The following is a 22,838-nucleotide window of genomic DNA, read 5'->3' as shown; positions in this document are numbered from 1 at the left end:
GTTAAGTCTTGTTTTTCCTTGAAAAGAAAAAGTATTTTGATTTTCTTTTTAAATTTATTTTTGAAATACATGAATGATTTTGTGTTCAAACAAGGAAGCAGCTGAATGCTCATGAACAGATGCAGAAACACATCCAAAACTGCTAGTGAATATGACTTTTAAAGGGAGAAGTACACTGAAGAAATATATCAAAATTTTCTGAAGTGTTTTTCTAGCACCGGGGAGATGATTACTCTGGAAGCTAATACAAATATTTTAAATTTTAGTTTGAAATATCCGATAACTAAAAATTTCTTCACTGGCTATAAAGAAAAAAATTAAGAACTACAATTGCTATGAATTAAAACTGGAATCTGGAATTAAACTAATTAGAACAGGATATTAAGCATGAGTTTGAACAATGAGATTGCAAAATTTTGAGAAAAACTATCAAAATACATATATATTGTGACTGAATGTCTTCAAATCTAGATTGGATAATAAAGTGTGAAATATAAGTGTGAAAATACATCTGAATTCTAAAACTATATCTAAAAATACAGTTTATAGCTTCCAATATTGTTAAGCAGTAGACCAGATGTGCCCATAAGCTGGAATACCTTCCCTCGTACCGCATGAACTTTTCTTGGGATGCTTTCAGCTCAGGTCAATTGCCACTTCCAGTCAATTCTTACACCTTTGTCTGGGACCATCACTAAAAGGCATATTGCATGCACCTAACATCTTTTGGCTACTAAAAGGGTTTGTTATTGTAGTGGGCCCTTTCACACATTTCACTTCAGGGCCCAGTAGCATTCTCATTTTATTTACTGGAACTGGCAGCATGAACTGCCTGCCTGCCTCAGTCTTTATTGTATCCAGTTGCAGAACTGGTTGCTGTTGATGTCTGATGCTTTCCAAGCTGCTTAAATTATTAATAGAAAATAATAACTGAAGCAGTAATTAAATATATTAAAATGACTACTTTTTCTGTTAGCATCTTCCTTCCATTAGGGAAACATTTTCAGATGTGCTCAATGCTAGCCTATTTTTTTCCTGCTAATGTCCATGAAATTCCCATCTGCAACATCTACAAAAATGTATGTTTTACTCTGTATCAAGCACAACCCCATATCTCAGATAAATAAATAGGGACTATACCCCTCTCCACTCCCCCTTTCCCCCCCAAATAAAATAAAATAAAATAAAATAAATCAGACATATTTCTGTCTAATTTCTGGCCATATATCAAAACCAGTCCAGCTTTCTGAGAGAAGAAAATCCTGGAGGATATGTGAGCTTTCTGTCCCTTGGTTGCTCCACAAAGCCATGATGTACAGCATTAAACCTCCATGCCTACAGGAATGAGAAAGGTACTAGATGTGAACAAAGTTTCTGGATGAGAGACTGATAAATGGCCATGGGTTGTCTGCTTTTTCTCACAAACTCCGATACTTGCATATATACTATATGGCAACTATAAGCTAGATATAGCTATTTCCCCTTTAAAAGAAGTATTGTTCTTTCAACTACCAGTTTCTTTGATGGTAGAATTTTATTCATTCCAGCCAATAATTTTTATTGTACCTATTTCAACTCTAGCTGTAAAAAGTATGTAACATCATACCTTGACCAGTCGATTAAAATTTGAGCTACTAACAATTTAATGACTAAATTCTCTCCAATCCCATTCTGTTCAACTGTAAAGACTTTTTTGCACAAGAGATTTATGTGGTAACAACTTATATTTGTTCATTCATTTTTTTTCAGCATTTCTGTCCGTAATGTATATGAGGAACATTTGACAGCTTCCCAGCTCAACAATGAGTTTTAGCAGCTCCAGTCAACCAGGACACCGAGTTGTTTGATTCAAGTGATGTTCAGTTTTGTCTTTTACAATATGAAAACTGATCTTGTTCTTTCTAATGGCTTTGCATGATGGAATTCCTGAGGTTTGTATACAGTTGGTTAGTTTTGTTTTTAAACCTTCACTAAGCTATATGACTTGAGTCTTACATGCTTACTTCCATGCAAGAAAATTCATCACCAATAAAATTCCCCTCAAGCCCCAAATCAGTAAAAGGTCCCTAGAGAATAAGAAATAAACTGAGATAATTTTAGATTTAGATAAGTTGCAAATACTATGTACAAAGTATTTCACAGGTATTATATTGCTTGGATCACTTTTGTTAAAGCTGAAGCAGAGTGTGAAATTACCCACACCGATCTTCAACGACTTTTAGTGTTGTGAGCTGAAACACTGAGGATATTGGCACCCTTTCTGGCAATTCTTTGTACCTCAATTCCTTCCAATCTTTTGCCGAGATCTGGTTTAATCTATGGATTGCTAACCTGAACTGGAATGATGACTGAGAGCCAGCAAGCTCTATAGGAAGCTTATAAAATGCCATTTGCAGGGCTCAAAATTGAGTGGTTTCATCCTGGAATGCTGAGGATTATATAAGAGATACTCTAAGGCTTCTTGCATTTTACCAATTAACTGATTGCCAGTCACAGATGGCTGAAAGAAAAAATTAGAGATACCTGTCTAGGGTACCATCTCATGCTGGTTCGTTCTGACCGTTGCTCACATACATATATTTAAAGAGCATTCTCACCACTTTTAAGACTGAATGCTCTAGTAATACTCCCTTGCGTCCATATCACCATTTAATGCATTAATCTGATTTAGAGATTTGACAGATTTATCTGCTTCCCTGAGGCAGAAATGCCACTGAGTAAGGAGTACTGACCGGTGTCTTAAAGCAAACATGCAGCTCTGTAATTTCATTCAGCAGCAATAAAGAATGTAAATGTCTGCTAATTTCAACTTTTTTTTTTTTTTTTTAATTATTATTATTATTATTTTTTTTCCGAATCAGGACTTATCTCTAAGTGTATAAATAGTTCCACCGAGTTCCACTGTTTAAATACATAATATATATATATATGGGTATGTGATCAAAAATGTCTGGAGACCACTGTTCTGGGACACAGAATATTAGCTGGATGGCAGAGTAGTATGCAAGATATCATATAGCTCATTTTGCTCTTACTTATTTCAATTTTAAACCAATACATTTCTGATTGTATTATTTCTGATATATTCTAGTATGAGATCATTGTCCTAACATTTGTAATTGGAAAAGGGGGACCTGATGCAAATGGAAACAGTACCTTAGCTACAGAGCTGAGTCATGTATAGAAAAGTCTTAAATCTCTTCATTCTGTGGGCTTGGTTTTCATCTGCTTGTTGTAATCTAGGAGAAAATATATTGAATTATACTGGAATAAAACTGGTGCATAGGAAAGAAGCAAATGCCTAGTCACTCTTATGCTGTCTGTGGATAAAAGCCTCTAGAGACTTGGCAGAGTCTGTGTTCCTAGGAATTCATTTCAGAGACTGAGAATTTGGTGAGAATTTGACAAGCTATGGTCTGTACCTGGATATTTTTGATAAATACATATCCATAGAATTCAGTGCAGAGATAAAGAGCCACACTCACGTACCTGCACTTATGGAATATTAGCTATTAGGAATAGTGAAGGATCCTATTGTGAAAGAGATTCTGTCTGCAGGTATCCGCAGCTTCTGGTCTCTTACAAACCTCATGGTTTGTTAATCTAAAATCCTGAATGAGTAGACAAGTGCTCATCCTTGGCCTTTGCAACCAAGCTGCTACAGTGACAAATTCAGAGAGGGGTGTTGAATTTAAAAAATATACAATGAGATCTGAGGCTGTAGGGAAGGAAATACCCATCTAGTCTGCATTATCTCAGCTTTTTAGTAAATCTGCCTCCTGGTGCAAAATGCAGTTGACTGATTAACCCAGAATATGAAGAGTCCTTCATTCTCGGTCCAACCAATTACAAGTATGAACTTGAAAACAATAAAGCTGTTTACTACTTAAATTACCATGAAGATGTGGGAGATCAATGCCTATTGAGGGTCACTACCCACAGTTACCTTGAATATTCATCTGTGGTAACTACTGTTTTTTAAAATCATTATTTATTTATTTTTTTAAAAGCTTGAAAAATATTATATCTCTACCTGTTTTGCTCTTAGGTTAGATTTTTTTTAGGGTGAGAAAAAAATGGATTTCCATGACAGCCTACATCCTGTCTTCAGTAAACTCAGAAACTGGTATATCATAATTGACAGCAGCATTATTAGGATCAATCCCTGGGGTGCTGGACACATGAACTCATGTCCTCCTACCTCTGGTTTACAGTACAGATTTGAATGTAGGTCTTCTCCATGCCCAGCTGGAATCCTAACTATGAAGCTGTTGGCTATGCTGAAGTAAGGCACTTTTCATCTCTTGGTGGAGAGAATCAGCAGCTTAATGGAGCTGTTCCACTGGGACACAGAATCTTACCTGGATGGCAGAGTAATACTGGTAGAGTAGAACTGGTCATAGGGATAGGAATTTGAAACTACCTTTATGCATCACACTGCCTTTATGCATCACACCACTGAATCATTCTCCCTATGGACTCTTGGATATTTACAGAAAGTAAAATAATGGCGATTGTGAGAGAACTAGAGTTTTAATCAAGAGAGAAATAGAGAGACAGGTACTGACTCTATGCTTTCCTTTGCTATCCTCTCACATGGGAAATGAAAAATGAGTTGGTATCAACAATACATTAAGAGAAAAATTATTATTTGATTTAAGGTAACTACCAGCTGTTACCACTATAGGTTTCATCTTCTTTTAGATTTAATCAGATGTATTATTTTCTATTAATATTAGTCATGAATATTAGTTTTTATTAGGTATTTTTGGATTGGGAATTATAATGCTGGAAAATAAAGAGAATCTGTTCCAGCAGATGGTAAACCTGCAAAGGAAATGTTGAAGGAAACCATATGAACCACTGAAATGTAAACTTTAATGTAAATAAATAAATAAATAAATAAATCCTTGTTTTTGGCATGGCCTTGCTTCTATTCATTATTTTCCCCTGAATTTTGAATATTTGTATGACAGTTGGCCTTCCTATATATGACAGTGAAACATACCTATGCCTATGGAAAAATACCAAGTATTTGCTGAGCATTACGTAAGTGCTTATATTAGCTTGCAAAAACTTCACCATTAATTTCTCCTCGCCGAAATGAATTAAAACATAAACAGAAGAAAATGATTGGTCATTTTATCATTTAAACAAAGGTTCTTTTCTAAAAGTCCATTTATAGATGGATTTGTGCTTGACATATTTATTTTCATGTAGTTTTAAAGAAAAGAAGGTATTGTGAAGCTGTCCATATACACTTGGTAAATCTGTAACCCTTATGATTGCAAAATCTGCGGGGATTTTCCTGAAGCAAGAATTAACTTGACTGTCTTCATCTCGTGGACGTCATCCTATGGAAAACTGGGACATCTACCTCAGTTCAGGTATGAGGGTAAGCAGCAGCTTAATATAAATGGAGAAGAAAGAAACCAATGAAGATCCATATGCAGCAAACCTCAAGAGAAGACAAATGAAAAATGAAAAAAAAGAGTTAGAAAAAGTGACATTTATAATACCAAAATTTCTCTTAAGGTGTTTTTATTATAACCCTGAATACAGCAGACAAACTGATTTGTTGTACAGGTAAGAACTATTATAGAGTGAGCACTTGTTAAAGGCTCATTAGAATGGTGTGATTAGTGATACAAGGGAAAAAAAAATGGAAGTTTCCCAAAGCCAGGACTGTAAACCTAACAGTGGTAATCCCAGAAGTGAAGACCGATGGGTGCAGGGCTACAGCTGCCATGCAGTGTTGGAGGTATTCTGTCACTGTCTCACAGAACAGTTTGCAGGTTTTTTTTATGGCAATAGATGTATGCATATCTATGTTGCCTCTAAAGGAATGGCATGGAATGGTATCGAGTTTCTTGTGTCTGGTGATATAAACCTCACCGGCATCTCATTAAGAAAATGCTTTATTAGATGAAAAAGATGCAATTATTATTGTGGTACAGATCAACCAAAAAATGATTGCTTTTGAACAGCAAATTTTTCAGCACACAGTCTTTACTCATTCATCTTCCTTAGAAACACACAACACTGGAATACTATTTATAATGGCCAAGATCTGTAACCTACATATTGTGACCAAGAGCAATAGAAAACAGTGTTACATTTTTGTCTGTGCTTGTGTGAAAAAGGATTTTCTATTTCATGTCATAGATTTTTTTTTTTTTTTTTTTTAATTGAATCTTCCTGTGTTCTCATCTTTGGTATAATTTGTGGCCACTGATAATTACATTTTGATTAAACTGCCCTGATTTACAACAGGTAGGAAACCAATGAAACAACTTTTAATAGTGATGTTAATTCTAACCGATTTCCACTGTTCTAAATGCACAAACTTTCTTCAGATTTTTAATTTAAGTACTGATTATTTATTTCTAACAGCACTCAAAATTAATAATATGGCCAATGCTATTACTTGCTGAAAAGGCTTGAAATCTATTTTTCTATCTAAACTTCAGAAAGAAGAATGCATGTGAAATCAAACATTATACAGAAATAGTTTTCTTCTCTGGAGTAAGGTAGGTTAATGACAGAGAAACTCTCTTTATAGAACTAGTTACTGGTAGTGCTCTTCCAAATATTAAGACTAGAAGCAATATGGAAACTACTTTCCCAAGTTAAAATTTCATATCTGATGAAATGAACCTTCTCAGGAAAAAGAACTTTACAGCTGCTCTTCTCCTGGGACGATGTTTCCAAGAGATAGGAAAGGCAGTCTGGTTTACAGAAGGACTTAAGAGGCTAAGAAGGCTTCACTACAATATGAAGACAATGTGGTAATTCTGTTCAGGCAGAAATTTGTTAGAAAGTGATATAAGATGTAGACAATGTATTGGTTGATAGTCGGCTGAATATGAGCCAGCAGTGTGCTCAGATAGCCAACGAGGCCAACAGCATATTGGTTTCCATAAGAAACAGTGGGGCCAGCAGGGCTAGGGAAGTGATTGTCCACCTGTACTTGGCTCTGGTGAGGCCGTACCTTGAGTACTGTGTTCAGTTTTGGGCCCCTTGCTACAAGAAGGACATGGAGGTGCTCGAGTATGTCCAGAGAAGGGTAATGAAGCTGGTGAAGGGTCTGGAGAACAAGTATTATGAGGAGCGGCTGAGGGAGCTGGGATTGTTCAGCCTGGAGAAGAGGAGGCTCAGGGGTGACCTTATTGGACTGTACCTGAAAGGAGGCTGTAGCGAGGTGGGGGTTGGTCCCATGTGCCTGGTGACAGAATGAGGGGGGATGGGCTAAAGTTGCGCCAGGGGAGGTTTAGGTTGGATATTAGGCAGAACTTCTTTACTGAAAGGGTTGTTAGGCATTGGAATAGGCTGCCCAGGGAAGTGGTGGAGCCACCATCCCTGGAGATCTTTAAAAGACATTTAGAAGTAGAGCTTAGGGATATGGTTTAGTGGAGGACTTGTTAGTGTTAGGTCAGAGGTGGGTCTGGATGATCTTGGAGGTCTCTTCCAACCTAGATGATTCTGTGATTCTGTAATGTGGATATACAGAAAGTAATTCAGAGTTTTCTTAATACACAAATAGAAGGCTGGCTAATAGAATGTAAAAAAATCATTTACTGAAAAACAAACAAACAACAAACAAAAACTCATAGCATCTCTGCCTATGGCAGGGGAGTTGAAACTAGATGATCTTTGAGGTCCCTTCCAACCCAAGCCATTCTGTGATTCCATTCTATAAATTATAATCCTTTACACAACTCATAATTAAACTATTCAACTAGTTGTCAAATATGGAAGAAATGTCAAGAACAAAATATGTTTTCTTTTTGAACGTGACATTTTTATGCCATTAATTGCATTAGGGTAAAATTTATGTAAAGAGATATGAATAGATTCCCTTTTGGTTTTGAATATATATTAATTGTGAACTGTGTGGGGTTTTGAAATATTTTGGTAATTTTTCCAATAGCCATATTGTACATAATTTTCTAGTCGTGGTTTATGCCTTCCTGTGAATCTGCTATTTCTGTCCACTGATGGATAGATACAGAAAACTAGTCTCAATAAGTGTAACTTTTCACAGCTGTAGGTTGCACTCTATGGACTTCAGAATAAAAGACACAAGACCAAATCTCCCTCTGAGTTACCTCCCTCTGGTCAAAGACCCTTGTACTTCAGTAATTTCAATCCAGTCAAACAGACTTTTTTAGATTAAAAGAAAAAAATGCACTTCTTTGTTAGAAAGAGGCAGACAGTGTCCTGATTCATTAAGACTTGAATGGCAGAATTTCTGGTGACAGAAATAAAGGACAGATTTTTCTCCCTGTTTTTTGAAACTGTTACCTATTACTTAGTGAGTGATCAGATAGAAGTCCTCCCAGAGGAGGGATGTAGACATAGTTTAAAATAGGAACATCCAGGATTTGAGCTGTGTAAGGAAAGCATGTGTAATTTTTTCCTATGATCCTCTGTTGCATGTTTTAAATCCAGAGAGGCTATCAACTTGAATCATAATGCCAACACAAAGAATCATAAATACTATCTTCCTCAGCTCTCTCATTGACTTGTAATAATCAAATACAATTAATCCCCATGATTGCTGTTTTACTCTGACATCAGAATAAACAAAAACAGATTTGTGCATTTATACAGAAAACAATTTACTCCCTTTTCCTTTCAAAAACCTTAGCCAGAACAATTGTTTACCAAAGTCCTAGAGAAATACAAATGGTGAATAAGCAAAATGCAATTGAATTTAAGGGCAATATCATAATATTAATTTCTTACCAAAAAAGGAGTATGATACAACTTAAATGGATACATTAATTATATATATGACTACGGTGTTAATTTTCATGGAAGTGTCTATAGAAAAATCTAAGAATAAATTTATTTTGTTAATGGATAAACTCTGGTGTGTCTTAGTTCAGATAGAGTGCTGGGTGGGCAAAAGGAGAATGCCTCACAGACTGTCACTACCAGTATCCAAAGGAAAGAGAATGGCTGTTTACTCTCTGCCCCCCCAGGCAAACAGAAAGGAGGAGATGAGTTGCTCCTCTCAGAGGGATAGTTCTATGCTTCTTTGCAGTAATGCAATTATACATTGCAACAGAGTCCTGGTAAAAGAAAGTTTATCTAGCCTTTCAAGACTACTATAAAATATATCTTAGCAAAACAAACAAACAAAAAACAACAGAAAGCAAACAAACAAACAAACAAAAACAACCAAACAAAAAAAAACCTGAAGATCTTGAGGGATACATGGTGTATTGGATATATAAAACACATTGCAACTCGTTTGTATGAACAGTCATGAAGATAAAATTGTTGAAAAGAGTGGAAAGGAAGGTATCAGTTTGTTAGGACGTTCTTTACATCTTTTTCTGAGATTCTGCTTTATAGTAGTAAAGATACTAGTGCTACTGTACTGATTTCTGGGATATAATATAACAGAAGACAGCATCTAACAAATGTAGCAAGGGCTTTACAACAAACTTCATTATTGTGATGTATATGCCTACAGACAAATTTTAGATCCTCACAAAGTATGCTTCTTTATGAAGCCAACATGGCTTCACTAAGAGCAGCTATGCCTGATGAATCTAGCAGCCATCTATGATGGGGTTACAACACTGGTGAATAGGGGAAGAGCACCTGATGTCCTCTACCTGGAGTAGTGCAAAGCATTTGACACTGTTCCACATGATATCCTTGTCTTTAAATTGGAGAGAATCCATATTTGATGGATAGACGACTCAATAGGTAAGGAACTGGCTGGATGGTCACACTCAAAATGTTGTAGTCTATGTCTCAATGTTCAGGTAGAGATCAGTAATGACTGGTTTTCCTTAGTGAAGGGTATTGGGATGGGCATTGTTCAGCGTCTTTGTCAGTGATCGAGTGCACTCAGCAAGTTTGCCAATGACACCAAGCTGTGTGGTGTGGTCAACACGCTGGAGGGAAGGGATGCCATCCAGAGGGACCTTGACAGGCTTGAGAGGTGGGTTCATGGAGAACTCATGAGGTTCAACAAGGCCAAGTGCAAGGTCCTGCATCTGGGTCAGGGCAATCCTACGGCAAAAATACAGGCTTTGCAGAGAATGGATTGAAGGCAGCCCTGAGGAGAAGGACCTAGGGGTGTTGGTTGATGAGAAGCTTGACATGAGCAATGTGTGCTTGCAGCCCAGAAAGCCAACTGTGTCCTGGCTGCATCAAAAGTGGCATGACCAGCAGATTGAGAGAGGTGATTTCCCCTTCTAATCTGCTCTTGTGAGACCCAACCTAGGGTCCCGTGCTCAGCTCTGGGGCCCTCAGCAGAAGAAGGATGTTGAACTATTAAAAAGAGTCCAGAGGAGGGCCACAAAGGTAATCAAGGGTCTGGAGCAACTCTCCTACGAAGGCAGGCTGAGGGAGTTGGGGTTGTTCAGCCTGGAGAAGAGAAAGCTCTGGGGGAACCTTATAGAAACCTCCCAGTACTTAAATGGGGCCTGCAGGAAAGATATCTAGGTAATCTTGGGGGAAAAAAAAAAAAAAAAAAAAAAAAAAAAAAAAAAAAAGTTTTACTTATTTTGAACATAATTGAGTGATAACAGAAAATGAAAGGAGTGAGTAGTTGACTAGCTGATCATGAAAACTGGAAAAGGAATTTTTACTGTCTGGTGCCAGATGTGATGAAGCCTCTGAAAGCATAGAAATTTTGTCTAGAAGCTTAGAATGAGTGATTAATTGTATAGGATATCAGAGAGGAAAAAAACATTGGAAATGAAGGTTTTGAAATAATGTCATCAAGGAACTACACCAGAACCCAAGAAATAACACAAAAAACTGTCCTCTTACAATGATGTTTGTAAGAGGATTTTTTGGGCATGTTTTTAAGATCCGATCAAGTCTCACTCAAGTGTAACTCTATTAGCTTGTTTTCTTTGTAGTAGGCATAGTCTATTTGACTTATCTTGGTACCAAATTCATATCTTAGGTTATATAAATATGTTACTCTCTGTGTGTTTCCAAGTGCCATGGTGAGCCAAAATATCTATTCAACTTCATTATACGTTTCCTTTGTTTGTCTCCTTTAAGGGTCATCTGGTGAATGGACTGAAAGTAAGGTGATGGAAGGTGACCTGCAGGGAGCACGAACTGCCACTGATCCATATTCTGGATTTACCACTGGTTTGTTGTCCTCTGGTGACTTTTCCTGGTCAACTCAAGAGAATTAACATTGTTACTGCAATGAATATACATAATTGATTATTTCCTGGCAACACCAATCTCAGGTCTGAATGCCAGCTGGGCTAACAAACTAAATATTCTGTGGCCTCTGGGGCTCAGTTCAGCAATTTCATTTTGAACTGGCCTAATCCCACACACACATAATCAAAAGGAATTGGTGAACTGAAAACTCAGGATTTTTAAAACTATTAGAAAACAGCAGCTTCCTGAGTTTTCTAGCTCTGTTAGTAGGATTAGGTATCTGAACTACTTTGGTGAGAATAGGCTAAGTAACACTCCTTAACATTTGCTACTGGAAGGGTGAAGAAGCTGTATGCACAGTGAATTTTATGAATCATTAATCTGGGGGGGATCTCTGAACTTCATTTGTTACTTGGGAATCCTAGGTGTTTAACCTAACCTGAACTCAGTTGGTAGGGCACTTTAAAGTTAATGAGCAGTCACAGTGAGTAGTTTATCCTTATAAACAGACATCACGTATGGGCTGCAGCTAAAAGGAGCATTTCTGCCTTCCAGTGAATCCTTGGCCGTACTTCAGCTGCCTCCAGCACTAGCATTTGGGCATGGTACTAGGCAACAAATTCATAATGAAAAAGAAGGGGTTTGCAGTTGAGTAATTCCTCAAGAGCACATTGACTTCCAACAAAGACAACAACCTTCCACCGTGAGCAGGGACCCATATTCCTGAGAAGACATGGTGGTTTAGTACTGTCACAGCTAATGCCATAGGCAAAGGAAATTAATAGATGAGGAAATGCAGCATCCTCATGACCTTTTTCAAGGTCACTGTAAATGCAGAGTTGGTGAGGGCCTCTATGACTAGGTGTGACTTGTCTCTACACAGATTAAATTATTTTTTTCATTTAATGGGATAAATTTAGTCTGCAAAGATAATGTAGAAATTTAATTTCTATACATCAGATTTGTTTTTCCAGTGTCTTTTAAAAAAATAGTATTATATTCATTTTAATGTAATGAAATTAAAATTAGTTTATAATAGCATCTTTAAAAAATATTGTGCTTGGATTCACATTGAACTGCAGCCAATACTATTGAGCTTGCAGTTTGCATCAAGAGTTTATACCCTTTATAAGCAGTGATGTTGAAACTGTAAGTGCCATCTTTATTGACTGAGGAAACAATGAGAGCATGGAATTTACTTCTGAGCTCTGGTGTAGTACGAAAATCTCACATGGTGAGAGCAGAGGAAGTCATCAGCTGCTACACTACAACTCAGCTGTAACATTCAAATACCTTAACATTATTTTGTGAAAACCGATTTAGATAGGTCTGATATTTAAAGCTGAGACCTATAGAAGACTATCTAGAGAAATGAGAAAATGTTTTTTCATAACTTAATTTATTCCAGAATAATTTCACTCTTCCTTTGTCTCCTATAAAGTGAAATTATATATGTATATAAAAGCAGACCAAAAAAATAATGTCATGGCAATAAAAATCTTTGGAGAATAATTTCCCCAAAGTTATATTCATCTGGGAGTCCTGTAATGCTCATTGTATAAAATTCCTTTTGTTTGGAAGGTATTCCATATTCTTGGGGGTGGGTAAGATTAGGGAGGGGAGGGTGGAAGGGGGCCAGAACAGAAATGTTCGAATATATCCACTGAAATGTATCCATTAAATACATTAAACAAAGCAACAAGTAAGTGAAAAAATAAAGCAGCAGATTTTTAAAATGCTTGCAAAGCTTACATTGCATTGGCAATCCTTGTTTAAAAAATCATGCAAATATTGTTTAATACCTAGAAAAATTGCTTAACATCTAGAATAGTATTGGAATCTGGTATGTATTGTCAGCAAATATTTTAAGCTGGCTGTATATTTTGCTATAAGATGAACATGAGAGTTAAATAAATAGATGGAATAATCTTCATTAACTATGAGAAACAGCCTGATTTAACCAGTCAGCAATTTTAGAATAGTGTAACAAGTGTTATTGGAATGATTTATTTAGCAAACTTCAAATGGGAAATAATTACTTGCGATATAGTATTTTTAATGCAATTAAACATATCAGACTATAGATTTTAGGAAACCATTTCGCCAGATTCTGGATTCTCAGGACTGCATTGCACCACACAGGTGATTCTTAACCAGCTACAAATATTTCCTCGCGGAGACCGGCTCCCAGTGTACCAGCTCTGTGCACTGTTCTCCCTTGTCTCTGACACAGGAGATGTGCTGATAAAAACCTCTGCATAGCTGGAACATTGCTTTGTTCTCCACAGCATGATTAAAGTCGACTGAATAGATTTTCCTAGTGTTTCTCTGGGATCAAATCTGTGCTTAGAAGTTTAACTATCAAGAAAAAGCAGAAATGGTTAAGAGACAAACTTCCAGGTCTTACTTCATCACAGCTGCACTGCATACAGAAGGGGCAACACAGAAAATTTAGTCTAATCTTGAGTTTTCCCAGAATGTAAAAATTCTGAGATGTTTCTGTAAAATTATGAAAACCTGTGTTTTAACAAATATGCTCAAAAGTCTTTTTCCTTCACAGAGTAGTAATATTAAAGTGAACATTTTTCAAAATTTGTCTTAAAGTTCTAGACTTTCATAAAAGCTGCCCCATGATTTTGGTAACAGGAATCGCCGGTAACAGATTCACTTCAGTAATGCTACTTGAACGTACACAGCATTTATTCATTTTGGAAGAACTTATCACTTACTATTCTACTACCTCCAAGACTGTGAGGTGGAATGAATTATCCCCTCTTGTGGGTTATGTTGAGTTAAGCTATAATTTTGGTCAGTTCTGTAAGCTCTTAACAGAGGAAAGCAGAAGTAGCAAAGAAGTACTTGTGTACCTAAACAATCTGTGTCTGTTCTTAATAAAAATGATGAACATGAGAGCTGTGATAAGGTAACTGAATGGAATGAGAATAAGACAGTGGAAATTGCAGTCAGCTCATTATTGTCTGGGATGACAGTGGAAACTGGGAGATCTCAGGTGATGGAAAACATAGTTAATAATAGGCTGATGCTCCAGCATTCTGAGATGATGGTTATTCCTGCAAATTCTCCATTATTCTTCTGGGTTATTGGGCACAAACAATTTATCTGGCTCAAACAAAATAAAAAGGGCAATGAAGAAGGAACAGAAATCTGACTGAGCTCAGTGCAGAACTCCTAGAGACTGCATTAGCAGCATGTAAACATGGCTCTACTGCTCCTGAGACCTGCTAAGGCAGATTTAAACAGCACTGCTGTTTTGGCATGACTGGCACCAGACTAGCAGATCTTGCTAGGTCTGAGCTTGTGTGTACTCTTCTGCATCTGCAGAACTGGGAGTGTTACAGAACAGGCTGAGAGACATCACTGTACCTTGCAGGACATAATCCAAATCTGAAGCTGAGTGCTGTGCTGATGCTGTTACTTCTGTTAGAGCCAAGACGATTCTTGCAGAGCTACTAGAATATCTGGGCACTCTTGCTTGGCCACTGCTAGCCAGCTCTGAGCTGGCTGGAGAGGACTGCATGGAGAACTAGCCAACTCTATGCCCCAGAAGGTGGCCTAGACAGAAGGTAATGTAGAAACTAGCCAGTAGTCATGTTTTCAGCCAGTAGTCATGTTTTTAGATAGCTATCTGAAAATAGGGAAAAATCCATAAGTGTTTAAAGATGGATCCTGAGAAATTTATGAAAAACATATTGACAGGGCACAAAGGTGATACAGAAGTCGGAAAAGTAGTCTTCTCTCCCTCCCCCTCTCCCCCCCCTCCCCCCCTTTCCCTGCCTATTCTGCTACTGCATTAAATGTGTAGTCTATTGTTTCTGAACAGACAAATTTTAGGGTTCAAGAAAGATTATATACATATTTATTTTATATATATGTTGGATGTGCAGGGCTTCAGGGACTGGCCATAGCTAGGTAGAAGACACAGTGAATAGATCTGCTATTGATGCTGAATGTCAGCTGGTTCATCTTGCCCACAAAGTCAGGATTAAATAGACTGCCAAATTCAAACTCAGTTTGCTCCAGACCAGTTTGTCTGAGAGCTCTGCAGCAATGGCCTTAAACATTTCTGTGCAGTTCCTGCAGATTTTTGCCTTTTATGGTACAAAGCTTAAAACTGTTAAAGTGTTGTGGTATGCTTTGAGGTTTATGAAAGATTAGAAATATGCAGCAGGTATCTCATAATGTGGATCTCTCACAGTGAAATGCATGAACTTGTGTGGAGGGAACCTGTTTCAATTATACAGTCACTCCAGCCATGAAATTCCCGTTTGATTTTCTGTATTTTAAAATTGTAGCTGTTCTTCAGAAGGTTTTGAACAAGGAAGAGTAGTACTAATTCCGGTTGGCTGTATCTTCAAGATACCTAATGAGAAAATTCAAATCTGGAATTGGTAGGTTTTCTCTTGGCACATATTTCTTCCACCTGTTTGGAACTTCTTCCACAGAAAACTGCATATACTGGATCACTTTCTGTGAACTGAAAACATTAATTTTCTTAGCTCTCTGTTGAAGCTCATTCATTTTGAAACCATTACTTAAATACATTTTTTTTTTTTTTTGTATAACAGAAGTACTGTAACTTGTCCTGCTGAATGGTAGAGATACAAAACCAAAATACTTTTCAAACCAAAGCACTGTGTGCAACCACGTGAACAAAATGCTATCATCAAATTGTAGCATTTCAGTTTCACCTTGGCAAATAAATAATACAGTCAAAATCTGAGAGCATCAAGAGTATGTACCTCTTCCTTTTCCTGAAGTGTGTAAAATGAAATTGCTCAGTAAAGCACCTCCTACCACGGTTCTTAATGCCCTTTTTTTTTTGTAGTTACTGAGGCACCTCTTATTTTACTTCTACTGTGTCATAACCGAATAACATTAATATTTCAATTGGACTTAGGTTGTGCAGTGATACCGTTTCATTTTCACTCAAGTCAGTGTGGATTTTATGAGGTTATGACTTTCCTCAAAGAATTTCCCTAGGTGCTTGACCTAGGTTGTCTAAACACATTAGCACCTCATTTAGTTTTTTGAAAGTTTAAACAGCATCTTACTGTTTAAATGCTTAGTAGGGTTAAAGGCGCTATCACATCAAAAGAGTGAATCTTCCCTTTGTCTACCTCTTCCACCTCCTACTCCCTCTAATCCCTCCATGGTTGCCTAAATTGCCTCGCAATTTAATTCAGAGGGAAATGACTTTCGGTCTCTGAACAACAAAAAAATAAAACCGAAGAGTAAAGCTTATTTTAAATATTTCAGTTGGAAAAGGACCTAACGATTCTTCCGCGATTGAAGTTATGGGCAAAAAGCGGCTGAGATTGACTTCTCTTGGCCGTGTCAGTGTAAAACACCTCTGTAAAAACAACTTCGAGAGCCCTTTGTGGATTTCTAAAGCCTGCATCCCCCGTGGCTCTGAAACACTAATTTCAGGGTAATCTAATTAGGCTAATGACTTGCCCACCACCATGCAAGAAAGCTGGGACAATCTCCTCGTGATTTTCCTGCCTTACAGACTTGCACTTTCTTCGTTGCATCGAGCTGTCTCTGAACAGCAAGAAGCACGAACTTTGGTTTGTAGTGGCTTGCTATCCAACTGCTTAGAAGCCAACCGTGCCGTGCATTTGAGGAGACATTAAAAAGAGAACGGGTTTTGGTAGTGAAGAAGCGAAGCATACTCAGATATCGATTAATAGACGGGTTTTGTTTTGCCTGTGTCTCAACAGCATAAATCTTTCAATAGGACACAGAGCATGTAAATGTTATTAAGATCAGCTAACACAACGGACAGGCAGGGGTACAGCTCTGCTCGGCTTATCCAGCCTTAACCAGTTTATATTTGTGCCTTGATCATTTAAAGTGATAAAGATTGAAAGTCTGAAGGCGGAGAAATGCAGCCTGGTCCTCTAGTAAAGAGGAAATGGACGAAATCCAACCAAATGTTGTGAAGTTATGAACTCAGCCTTATTTTTAAGTGCTGACTGAGAGAAGATGAGGAAACTTAAGTGTGTGAAACCCAGGCTCTGTGATTCTCATCTCAAGTTTGATTAAGTTAGAATCTGGCAACATCTTCCTGTTAAGCAATTACGTATTTGGCTTTCTGCGTTTTCTGAGCTTGCATGGCACAATTACAAACTAGAGTGAGAGATGTTCTCGCATCGTTAAAAACACTGAGGCGCAGAATCTTATAAAACCTGCCGCATAAGTTATGTCCAAAGACTTTCTTTTACTTTTCACAGACAGGTAAAGTTAAACCTGTCAATCACACTACTTCTTCTTCTTCTCTTCTCTTCCTCTTTTTTCTTTTCTTTTCTTTCCTTTCCTTTCCTTTCCTTTCCTTTCCTTTCCTTTCCTTTCCTTTCCTTTCCTTTCCTTTCCTTTCCTTTCCTTTCCTTTCCTTTCCTTTTCTTTTCTTTTCTTTTCTTTTCTTTTCTTTTCTTTTCTTTTCTTTTCTTTTCTTTTCTTTTCTTTTCTTTTCTTTTCTTTTCTTTTCTTTTCCTTTCTTTTCCTTTCTTTTCCTTTCCTTTCTTTTCCTTTCTTTTTTTTGTTTAAATTACAAATATTTCCCAAGTTTACTATTATTTATATATATATACGCGATATTAACGTATTTGCTTACATGTGCCAATCTGACTTTTTATTTTTTATTTTTAACCTCAAGATTGTTCCCGGAGATATTTTTCTCATTTCACGTTCAGACTCAGCATTTCCCCTTCTTTTCGGGAGGAAGTATAATGTAATTTGTTGATGTGGATGATGTTTTCCTTCGGAGAATAGTGATTTCAACATGTGTCGCACTGAATTTCCCGTCTCAGTGGCCCCGGGGAGGGAGTTTGGTCAATGTCGTGTGTCCAGTTGGGCAAGGGGGAGCCGCGCAACTGGCGCAGAGACCCCGACGACAGGCGACCGCCCCAGGACGCGGGGGCGAGGGCATGAATCACCACGAATGGGGCTTTCCTTGCTCGTAAGCGACTGAGTAGGAGCCCTGCCCGGTACTGAGATGTAAAGCAACCCCTCCCGAGACACCACGCAGAGCTATACACGCTGCCCATAGGCCCTCTCCCCGCACCAGCGGCTGGGCTGATGTTGCTCCCCAGGCACCCCCGGCAGCACCGTGCCCACAGCGGCCAAGCGGGGGCGAGAGCAGAGCCCCGCGGTGGTCGGGGGTCAGAGATGCAGACCCTCAGAAAGTGCAGGCGGCCCCGCCAGCGGGAGAGCCTGGTAGAGCCCCCCGGGGCTCCGTGCCCTGGGGCCGCGGCCGCCTGCCTCCAGGTGGCGATAAGCACCCTCAGGCTCCCCGACACCCCAAAGCCGGCGGGCAGCGCTGGGGTATGCTGTATCCCCCAACCCCAGCCGGCAGCACCTGGTCGCTGAAAGCCTTCCCCCGCCTCGCACAGCCTGCACCAGCTTCGGAGCCGGTCCCGAGGGGATAACCAGAGTCCTCACCGCCCGGGGCGGAGCTGCTGGGAGGAGAATTGCGGGGGCGTGGTGGGTGTCCCTGCGGTGTCCCCTCAGCTGGGGAGGGGACGGCGGGGAGTCGTGAAAGCCCCTCCGGCCCGGCTCCCCGGCGGTACGACGGAGACCCAGCGAGCCCCCCCCCTCCTCCCCGTGACGGGCGGGATGGAGGGGGAGGACGGAAGGGGAGGGGAAGGAGGGAGGGAAAAAGCGAGGGGGGAGAAGGGAGGCAGGGCAGCAAGGAGAGGCGCGGGAGAGCGGCGGAGCGAGGGGCAGCAGCGCGGCGAGCGGCGGCCGCGGGAGGGCCGCCCCCGCCGCCCGGGGCTGGGCGCTGGGCAGAGGCAACGATGATGGGCGGGCGCGGGGCGGCTCCGCCAGCCGCCGTCCTCCGAGCCTCGGCCGCCTCCTGCCGCGCTATATAGGGGAGGGAGGGGTGTCGGGGGGGGGCCCGGCGTGGCCAAAGCTCACGGGGCGGCGATGCCTCCTGCCAAGGGAGAGCACAAGTGACCGGCGCCTCTTCCCATGCCCGTCTCCTGAAGCGACACCCCCCCGTCCCGGCATGGATGTGACCAACAACACTACCTCCCCAGAGCGCTCCCCCGAGGGGGCAGGTGGCCCCGGCCTCGCCGAGGTGACCCTGGGCTACCAGCTGCTCACCTCGCTGCTCCTGGGCACGCTCATCCTGTGCGCCGTGAGCGGTAACGCCTGCGTGATCGCGGCCATCGCCCTGGAGCGCTCCCTGCAAACCGTGGCTAACTATCTCATCGGCTCGCTGGCCGTCACCGACCTCATGGTGTCCGTGCTGGTACTGCCCATGGCGGCCCTCTACCAGGTGCTGAACAAGTGGACACTGGGGCAGGTCACCTGCGACATCTTCATCTCGCTGGACGTGCTGTGCTGCACCTCTTCCATCCTGCACCTGTGCGCCATCGCCTTGGACAGGTACTGGGCCATCACGGACCCCATCGACTATGTCAACAAGAGGACTCCCCGGCGGGCCGCCGTGCTCATCAGCCTGACCTGGCTCATTGGCTTCTTGATATCCATCCCGCCCATGCTGGGCTGGAGGACGCCCGAGGACCGCTCGGACCCCGACGCCTGCACCATCAGCAAGGACCACGGGTACACCATCTACTCCACTTTCGGCGCCTTCTACATCCCGCTGCTCCTCATGCTGGTGCTCTACGGTCGCATCTTCAAGGCAGCCCGCTTCAGGATCCGCAAGACCGTCAAGAAAGCGGAGAAGAAGAAAATCGCCGACACCTGCCTCACCCTCTCCCCGGCCACCCTGCAGAAGAAAAGCAACGGGGAGCCCGGCAAGGGCTGGCGGCGGACTGTGGAGCCCAGGACCGGTGCCTGTGTCAACGGCGCGGTGCGGCAGGGCGAGGACGGGGCAGCCCTGGAGATCATCGAGGTCCAGCGCTGTAACAGCTCCTCCAAGACTCACCTGCCGCTGCCCAGCGAGGCGTGCGGCTCCCCGCCGCCCCCCTCCTTTGAGAGGCGCAACGAGAAGAACACGGAGGCCAAGCGGAGGATGGCTCTGTCCCGGGAGAGGAAGACTGTCAAGACCCTGGGGATCATTATGGGCACCTTCATCCTCTGCTGGCTGCCGTTCTTCATTGTGGCGCTGGTCCTGCCCTTTTGTGACAGTAAGTGCTACATGCCCGAGTGGCTGGGGGCAGTCATCAACTGGCTGGGCTACTCCAACTCCCTCCTCAATCCCATCATCTATGCCTATTTCAACAAAGACTTCCAAAGTGCTTTTAAGAAAATTATCAAGTGCAAATTCTGCAGGCAGTGAAGCCCCCCGCTCCGGGACGGGGCAGCGGCTCCTGCTCCTGGCTCCATCCTGCCTGCCCCCCGCTGCAATGTGCCCCCCGCCCAGCCCCTCCCCAGCGCCGGCAGGAGGCCGGGGGGCGCCGGGTCCTCCTTCGCAGGGCGCCCTCGCCCCTCTGCCGATCGGAAAAGGGCCGTGCCGGAAAGGGCAGAGCGGGGCTCCGCCGATAGCAGCGAGGCGTCAGGATGCGGCCCTCGGGGCTGCGCTGCAGCCTCCTTCCCCGCAGTCATTCTGGGTAGGCTCTAGGGTTTTGCAGGTCGTTGCTTGTGGTCGCTGTAAAACCACGGCGTCTGCCCGAGTAGCATCGGTAAAAATAAACCACCCTATGCAGAACACCGCCGTGTTGGGCTTTTTTTACTGCATTTAAGTGGAGGCGGCGGTGGGCTCCAAGTCCGACCTCGCTCTGGTGCTGCGAGTGCGGAGGCTGAAAGCGACTCTCCCAGAGGAGGAAGGGGCTTTGGGCTTGAAACCGCCAAGGGGATTTATTTACTTGGGGGAACTGAGACCGTGGTTTGTAACCTTGCAAGGTACTTCCAGCATCATTCCCCCTGCCTTATGTGTGTGTAACAGCTCTCCTGCTCTGTTAGGACCTTCCAGTTCATCGGGCTTCCCTTGGTTACACCGCGGGGAGGGAACGGGCTGTTCCCACGCCTCATTACATGGAGATGTGCATTTTTTTAAAATGCCTTGGAAAAGCTTGGCGCTGTGAGACCGTCTCTGAGTTCACCGTGCACGCGGCGGCACAGGGAGTTTGAGCAGCCGGCAAGTAGCATTTCTTTATATATATATATATATATATTATTTTTATCTTTTTTGAAGCCGCTTGAAAGTTTCTCCGGAGACGTTGCTGTTTTTTCGGAGGCAGCCAGCTGCGGCACACTTTGCTCGGGAAAAGATAAAAGAAAAGAAAACAACAACTACAAAAAATAAAACAAACACAAACACAGCAGAACTAACCAAACCGGTCAACCAAAACTCTGCCATGTGCTCCGTGGCAGTAGGGGAGGGGCTGACAGCATCCCGGCGGCAGCCGCAGGTAGCGAAAGCGGCATCTCTCAGCGCAGCCTGGAAAGGGGCAGGCTCTCTCCTCCCCCGGGCTAGCGCTGGCCAGGGTAAGCACGACCACCCCCCAAAACCAGAGCTCAGGCCAGAAGCGGGCAGTGCCATTAAGGTGCCAAGGACAGGGAGAGGAGAGCCCCCACTTGTCTGCTCCCTGCGGCGGCTCAGCGAGCCTCCCCCCGCAGGGATTCCCCCCTCTCCCGGTAATCCCAACTGCTTCACCCCGGGCTGCTTCCCCGTCCCCTTCCCCGCCTGGCCCTGAGTGGCGGCAGGACGGCAGGACGGCAGGACAGACAGCCCGGCCCGCTCTGACACCCTGCCGGGACCCCTGCGACGGGCCGCCTGAACGGAATGCTTGACCAAATATATATACACATAGATATTTTCCTGTTTAGTTTGGTGTAATCTATGTTAACTGTAGGCAAAAGGGAATGTTAAATCTGCGCGTCGCGTGAATGTAAGTGTCCAGTCGTTTCTAACTTTAACCGCTTACATTAAACGGCAATAGTGCTTTTAACAGCCTCGGGGATATAGCTGACTTTCTGAAAACCTTATTCGACCTCATTTTCGCAATTAAAGTGGTTTCTGCTCTTACCTCCGCTTTGATTTTTCCTCACCACGTGCGTCCCGGGCGTTCTCACAGTGCCACAGCGCCAGCAGCCTGCACAGCCTGCAGCGGTTTGGGGAGCCCAGACCCGGCCTGAGTGCCAGTGCTCGGCTATTTCGGGACGAGGAGAGGGGTCGGGGGCTCTGCAGGACCCCCGGGGTGGCCGGGGGATAACGGGGAGCCTCCAAGCTGCGGCGCTTGCTCCTCCCGCTGCCTCCTCCCTACAGCCCCGCCGGCTCCTGCGAGCGCGTTTCTGCACCGTTCTACACCTTTTACCGCAAATCTCAGCGCGAACGCCCCTGTAGAGACTCCCCACACCCCTCCCGAACAGCCCTCTTCCTCTGCTGCCCGCCACCCCTCGCCCAAGGGCGACAGACAGGGGGGCGGGGGGCAAAGACCACAAACCGGGCCCGCGGGCAGCGGGGGTCCCATCCACTGGGAAGGAACTGCGCGGCTGGGGGGTGCAGGTCCCTTCGGCTTGCACAGAGTGGCGAGACGTGCTTTCCCCCGCCGGCTTTGCCAAGGGGGATGGCACGTGCAGGGAGGCTCAGGCCGGATCGGACACCCGCAGACCTCCCCAGGCCCGTGCAGAACCCCGCCGGCTGCCCCTCAGCACAAACTGTGGCAGAAATATCACCCCTGAGCTTGGCGGGGACCTGAACAGTTTTAAATCAAACCCCTTTACGCTTCTGCGGTGTGGGGGAAATGGCCTGC

The 22,838-nt window shown here is 42.8% G+C and overlaps 1 protein-coding gene and 1 long non-coding RNA gene across 2 annotated transcripts; one reads left to right on the top strand and one right to left on the bottom strand.

The window, feature by feature from the left end:
• Positions 1 to 15,430: 15,430 nt before the first annotated feature.
• LOC118156157 lies at positions 15,431 to 18,780 on the bottom strand. The gene is made up of 2 exons (XR_004746169.1): positions 18,571 to 18,780; positions 15,431 to 15,639 (listed from the first exon to the last, which is right to left on the bottom strand). It is a non-coding gene; the product is annotated as an uncharacterized LOC118156157 (long non-coding RNA).
• A 55-nt stretch (positions 18,781 to 18,835) lies between these two features.
• HTR1A (5-hydroxytryptamine receptor 1A) lies at positions 18,836 to 22,111 on the top strand. The gene has a single exon (XM_035309979.1). The coding sequence runs from the start codon at positions 19,181 to 19,183 to the stop codon at positions 20,420 to 20,422; it is 1,242 nt and encodes a 413-aa protein (XP_035165870.1). The 5' UTR covers positions 18,836 to 19,180; the 3' UTR covers positions 20,423 to 22,111.
• The last annotated feature ends 727 nt before the right edge of the window (positions 22,112 to 22,838 follow it).

This window comes from Oxyura jamaicensis, chromosome Z (genome assembly GCF_011077185.1).
Source record: "Oxyura jamaicensis isolate SHBP4307 breed ruddy duck chromosome Z, BPBGC_Ojam_1.0, whole genome shotgun sequence".
In the NCBI taxonomy this organism is placed as follows: domain Eukaryota; kingdom Metazoa; phylum Chordata; class Aves; order Anseriformes; family Anatidae; genus Oxyura; species Oxyura jamaicensis.
This window is presented reverse-complemented; position numbering and strand designations above follow the sequence as displayed.